The sequence below is a fragment of the Stomoxys calcitrans genome, chromosome 2 (assembly GCF_963082655.1).
Source record: "Stomoxys calcitrans chromosome 2, idStoCalc2.1, whole genome shotgun sequence".
NCBI lineage: Eukaryota > Metazoa > Arthropoda > Insecta > Diptera > Muscidae > Stomoxys > Stomoxys calcitrans.
Genome location: NC_081553.1, coordinates 204,527,198 through 204,533,504, shown reverse-complemented (window position 1 = coordinate 204,533,504; position 6,307 = coordinate 204,527,198). Strand labels below are relative to the sequence as shown.

At 37.0% G+C, this 6,307-nt stretch overlaps 2 protein-coding genes across 2 annotated transcripts; one reads left to right on the top strand and one right to left on the bottom strand.

Annotated features, from left to right (window-relative positions):
• The first annotated feature begins 3,622 nt into the window (after positions 1-3,622).
• LOC106090053 (uncharacterized) lies at positions 3,623-4,881 on the top strand. Its single transcript, XM_059362972.1, has 4 exons — positions 3,623-4,016; positions 4,072-4,208; positions 4,271-4,451; positions 4,502-4,881. The coding sequence occupies exons 1-4, from the start codon at positions 3,828-3,830 to the stop codon at positions 4,637-4,639; spliced, it is 645 nt and encodes a 214-aa protein (XP_059218955.1). The 5' UTR covers positions 3,623-3,827; the 3' UTR covers positions 4,640-4,881.
• Positions 4,882-5,309: 428 nt separating this feature from the next.
• On the bottom strand, positions 5,310-6,185 carry LOC131995093 (uncharacterized). Its single transcript, XM_059362973.1, has 2 exons — positions 6,051-6,185; positions 5,310-5,991 (listed from the first exon to the last, which is right to left on the bottom strand). Exons 1-2 carry the CDS (start codon positions 6,100-6,102, stop codon positions 5,495-5,497), a joined length of 549 nt encoding a protein of 182 aa, XP_059218956.1. The 5' UTR covers positions 6,103-6,185; the 3' UTR covers positions 5,310-5,494.
• Positions 6,186-6,307: the final 122 nt, after the last annotated feature.

The following is a 6,307-nucleotide window of genomic DNA, read 5'->3' as shown; positions in this document are numbered from 1 at the left end:
CCATTTGCGGGGTTTTTGAGAGTGAGGACACCACCCATAACATGAACTTATTTTTTACCACATTCGTAATCTACTCCCCAATACCTTTCAGTTGAGTCCCATATTGACATGAAAGTTCAATATGTCTGTTTGGTGGAGTTTTGGGGTTGGGGCAGCGCGCTGGGTACTGGATAATATGTCGATTTGGTGCATTTTTGGCGGTGGGTGACCCCTTATACTTCGACCTGGTTTTTATACCCTCCACCATAGGATGGGGGTATACTAATTTCGTCATTCTGTTTGTAACACCACGAAATATGCATCTACGACCCCATAAAGTATATATGGGTTGCCCAAATTGATAACCGACAGAAGAAAGAATGCAATTACAGAGTCACAAACTGTGAAAAAATTTGTCAACGCCGATTATATGAAAAATCCGCAATTACTTTTTGGGCAACCCAATATATTCTTGATCGTTGTGACATTTTAAGTCGAACTAGCCACGTTCGTTCGTCCGTCTGTCTGTCGAAAGCACGCTAACTTTTGAAGGAGTAGAGCTAGACGCCTGAAATTTGCACAAATACTTCTTATAAAGGGTGATTTTTTTGAGGTTAGGATTTTCATGCATTAGTATTTGACAGATCACGTGGGATTTCAGACATGGTGTCAAAGAGAAAGATGCTCAGTATGCTTTGACATTTCATCATGAATAGACTTACTAACGAGCAACGCTTGCAAATCATTGAATTTTATTACCAAAATCAATGTTCGGTGTAGGTCGGTTGGGATTGTAAATGGGCCAAATTGGTCCTTGTGTTGATATAGCTGCCATATAAACCTAATGGGTCTTGACTTCTTGAGCCGCTAGAGGGCGCAATTTTGGTCCAATTTGACTGAAATTTCTTTTGATGTTACTTTACTTTACTGATGTTTTTGATGTATAGTGTTTTGATATCACTTCCAAAAACTGTGCTAAGTATGGTTCAAATCGGTCTATAACCTGGTATAGCTGCCATATAAACCGATCTTGGGTCTTGACTTCTTGAGCCTATAGAGGACGCAATTCTTATCCAATTTTACTGAAATTTTGCACATAGTGTTTTGATATCACTTCCAACAACTGTGCGAAGTACGGTTCAAATCGGTCCATAACCTGATATAGCTGCTATATAAACCGACCTTGGGTCTTAACTTCTTGAGCTTTTAGAAGGCGCAATTTCTATCCGATTTGACTGAAATTTTGCACATAGTGTTTTAATATCACTTCCAACAACTGTGCGTAGTCTGGTTCAAATCGGTCTATAACCTGATATAGCTGCCATATAAACCGATCTGGGATCTTTAGTTCTTGAACATCTAGAGAGCGCAATTCTTATCCGACTTGGCACAAATTTTGTACAACGGCTCCTCCCATGGCCTTCAATATACGTGTGCAATGTGGTCTGAATCGATTTATAGCTTGACACAGCTCCCATATAAACCGATCTCCCGATTTTGCTTCTTGTTTATGCTAAATTCGTAAACTTCATTCGAATATCTTTCATTTGAGCTCAATATTGAAAAGAACGTTCAATATGTCGGATTTGAGGAGTTTTGGGGTTAGGGCGACTTCCTGTTACATATTCGTATTCTACTCTTCAATACCTTTCATATGATACCCATATTGTCATTATCGGTCCACTTTTGATTTTGGGTAGTGTTTTTGGGGGAAATGGGGTAGGGTCCGCCCCTTCCGATATCAAGGAATTATAAAGCCTATTCCTTCTTCCTGACCATATTCGTAATCTTCTCCCGAATACCTTGCATTTGAGTCACATATTGCCATGATTGTTATTTGGACCCAACTTTTAATCTGAAACTCTTGCTCTACTCCTGAATATCTGAATTTTCTTAATATCCAAAAGTGGCTTCTTTGGCATTACCCGCCCAACCGGTTTAGTTTAGCATCTATGTTGACCCTATGTCAAATAGCTTGAATAGAAAGTGAAAGAAAGCTCCACTCACAGGAAGTGGGGAACTTTAGTTAAGTAATTGCATTCAAATATGAACAACGGAAAAGAGAACTGCTGATTAATGCTTCAAATGGAAGTAATTAAAGAGGATGAAGGAATGAATGCAACAGCTTTAAATCGGGGTGAATTTTAAATGCATGCAAATGCATTTTGTAATTACCACACAAAATCCTCTCGCAAAGGAGAGATTTAGCTTGTGTTGTTGTTGTTGTTTGTGGGGGGTAAGTCCAATGAAATTTTGCTGGCTATAATGGAAAATCAGTTTTATGCATGAAATGTCCTTCTCAAAGCAAGTTTTAACATAAAGTTTATTTACATTCACCAACTTTTGTATTTAGTTTGAACTTAATGTAACAGAGTTTAAACTACAGTCCACATCCTCTTCTTCTTCTTCGTCCCTCTGCCATCATTGATTGTTTGCAATCATCCAGGCAATCACAATTGCAACATTGACACCATTATTAGTATGGATGAATGGACAATGCTCCTACCAGCACCAATGCCATTGGATATTTTTCAATTTATTTTGAAATTATCTCTTCAAAATACACCAACATATCATGCATCCAACCATTCTGTCTTTCGGACTATACTCCGATGGTCGGTCCAGTTTGGAGCGAGGGAATAAACAAAAGCAACAATTTGCAATAAAATAAGTAACTTTGTCAATGGCAATTTAAAAGTTGCCATCACTGAAGTTACTGTGTGTTTGTGTCCTGCATTTTGTTGTGCAATCAAATTGCATTTGTTTGGGGGACAAAGGAATGGTCCATACTCGCCCGGACTCTAACACACACACACACACCAACACATATAACACAGTGTAGATATCTGTCCTTGGAACCCCTAAGTGACGTAGATGCATCTATTGTGCGTAACATGATACACAGTAAAATAAACTCATGCATTTTTCTAGAAGATAATAAAATTTCTAAGATAAACAAAACTCAAATCGGCCCAAATCAACTGTATATCTCAAATTGCCTCCATCTTGTGTAGAGTAAATGTGTATTCAAGTTTAAATTTAACTCGTTTGAACGGATGAAGGGTTGCGAAAAGAAATGATTAACGAAGTGTGAATGATGAATGAAGCGATAGATGTTTGTAAGCGAAGGCTAGATAAACAGGAGGCTTCGTTCTTCTATAGTAGAAAGAAAATCGTTAATTGGGTTGAAAAGTTCGTATGTTAAGAATTTTTTTTTATACAAATCGATCATATTTTTCGGCGGTGGTGCGGCAGGTTCTCACCTATGGTTGCCACGTTTGGTGGCCGGTTACTGAGTACGCATCGGATAGTACGGACCTGGATAGAACGAATAGGGTGGCTGTGAGTTTTATAAGTAGGGCTATGAGTGCTACTGCGACCAGTTCCTTGGAGGTGTTGCTAGGTATACAGACGATTGACCTATACGTCAGAGAATCGGCAGAGAGGACACTGTTAAGGCTAATGGTGATTTCGATTGTGAAAAAAAGTGCAGCATTTTTTCGACATGTTGCACTGAGATCGAAATTTTGTGTTCGATTCTCCAAAAAAATGTAACCCCACCAACGGGTTTCTGTTCGTTTGTAATGGGGTTGCCTACTGAAAGTGAAAAAATGCTGCATTTTCTACACCGTGACTAGGCTAGCATGGAGAATGTCACACTTTAAATTCGCTGCTATCATTTCATAGTTACATACACCAAAATAACTGCGTGCACTGAGTGTTAAGCATATTCGCAAACGTGCATATAATTAGGTAAACTGTGCGTAACTTCACTCATAAATCAGCTGTTAGCCTCCATCCAAGCAATTTTTGTTTAAACAGAAGAAGAAGAAGACAAAATTTGTTAAATGGAAAAGTCAGCAAAAATGGAAAAAGTGAAGGCGTTTTATTTATTTAATAGCATATTAGATGAATTGTTGGAAATTTCTTCATCGGAAGATGAGGATGCGATGTTTACAGTGTTATTTGGTCGAAATGAGAAACATCGCGTAAAACAATTTGTTCAAACTGTTATCCATAATTATTCGGACATTGAAGTAAGTAGCTCCTTGCTAAAGTATATGTCACATTTGTAAAAAAAATTGTGTATAGTTCAAGACGAATTTACGTATTAGCCGGGATAGTGCTAATGATTTAATCCAGAGGTTTTCCACAATTTGCGGCAAAAGATCATACCAAGGCGGTAGACACCAAGTATCTGCGGAAGCCTCAATACTATTATTTTTGTGGTAAGATTTATGAAAAGTATGCGAACTGAAAAAAATAAGACACATAATTTGTTTTTTTATAGGTTTAGTGGAAACAAGACCACATTACGAGAAGTCTCAAATCTCTTTGACCTGTCACTTTCAACAACCCACTCATGTATAAATAAAGTTTTGGATTTCTTGGTGAATGATGTGGCACCACAAGTTATTAAATTTCCAAGCACAAACGAGGATAAGGAATATGTCGCCAAAGAATTTGAAAAGGTAGCCAAATATGTGATTCTAAGCATTTTAACTTATTGTTTTTACTATAGATATCTGGAGTTCCAAATGTATTGGGTTGCATAGATGGAAGTTACATCTCTATAAGGACACCCAAACACAAAATCCGGTCTACATATGCTAACAGACATGAATTTGTTTTTTTAGCAGTTAAAATAGCTCTATTTTAAAGTCTGCTCTTGTATTTTAAGTATTTTGCCTGCCATTACCTCACTTATGTCTACGATATGACAATATATAGCTTTAATTGTTGCGGCAATTTTAAGATATAATTCAAGTCCAAAAAAGTAAAAAAAAAATGCCCTGGTGGTTTCATATCTAAATGAGACAATTATGAATTTAAAACTTTTTTTAATACCTTTGCATTATAATTGCTGCCATTTTTAAACCGCTAAAGATATTGACATGATTGTTTTTTTTATATGCATATAATTACTGGCACATTTTGTCTACACTGAAGAAAATCTTGCCACACTGCATTAAAGATATGGACTAACAGAACTGAAAGCATATGTCCTCCTCAGCAAATGTCTAACACATTTTTGCCGTTTAGACCACTGTGGGTTGTTGGAAATCACAAAATCATGTGCAAAATTTGCGTCAAACCAAATAACAATCGCGTCCTCTTGACGCTTTACAAGTATAATCGCGAGACCGGTTGATATGGAGGCTTCGTCTAAACACGGTTCGATTTGGCTCATTCACAGTCCCATTCGACCTACACTAAAAAGAAGTATTTGTGCAAAATTTCATGTACCCAGCCTAACTTCTTCGAAAGTAAGCGTACTTTTGTCAGACAGACGGACGGACATGGCTAAATCGACTAAAACATCAAGACGATCAAGAATATGCGTACTTTATTGAGCCTAAGGTCAATATTTTAAAAAGTAATTCATTTGTACTTTGTTTTAAGGTATGTGTTTGTTGTACTCATATATACTATACATACGTTTATCTTATGCCACATATGAATTAAATTCATTTAAGTCTTTAAAATTTTTGTTTTGTTTTGTTTCCCAGCAAATTCATTTTTGTTGGAATAATCTCTCCAAACTTTGCTTCATGTCTTTAATCGCTTCCATTTTCTCTCTATGGCGCCTTTCTTTTGCCTCTTCATTAAGCTTTGCAAATTCAAGCAGAGTATCCTGCACACTTTGCTTTTTCTTTGACGTGGAAGTACTTGCCAATATATCACGCTGCTCCCGCTTAATAATTTTTTGGCTGCTTATTTGAATCTCCGGCTCAATTGAATCATCTAGATTGCAAATTTGGAACAGCTCTTCTTCAAAGTCAATTTTTTGCCTCTTTGAGCCCGACGTGTTATTGTTTTCCACCGCCAATTTTTTCCGTCTTAAAACAGTTTTATAGCGCTCTTCGCACTGTTTTGCACTTTTATTTCCAACCTCCTCCGCAACTTTTGACCACATTTCTTTTTTATTTCTAAATTTCCGTAAGGGGCCAATTTGGGGCAAATACTTGGCGTATAAGTCCAGCAGCATTCTGGTGTCGCCGTCAGACCACACTAGGAATAAAAATTGAAATTGGAAAGTTCTTCATCGTTGTAGCTTTTTAAAAACTTACAATTAACTTGCTTGTAACTTGGACTTTCTGCCTTGTCCACTAATTCTTCCATATTGTCCTGCAATTCTTCCGCGTCCTATGTTTTTTATTTTATACACACCCGAAATCACAAAAAAAATTATTACAAATGAAAACTCGACAATTTTTTTTTTTTTTTTTTTGCTTGTTATGTTAGGCTCATGAACAGGAACATGTTCGATTGAACATGTAAAAAGTGTAACACTATGAGAGGGATAAGGCAGCATTTGCAAAATGTT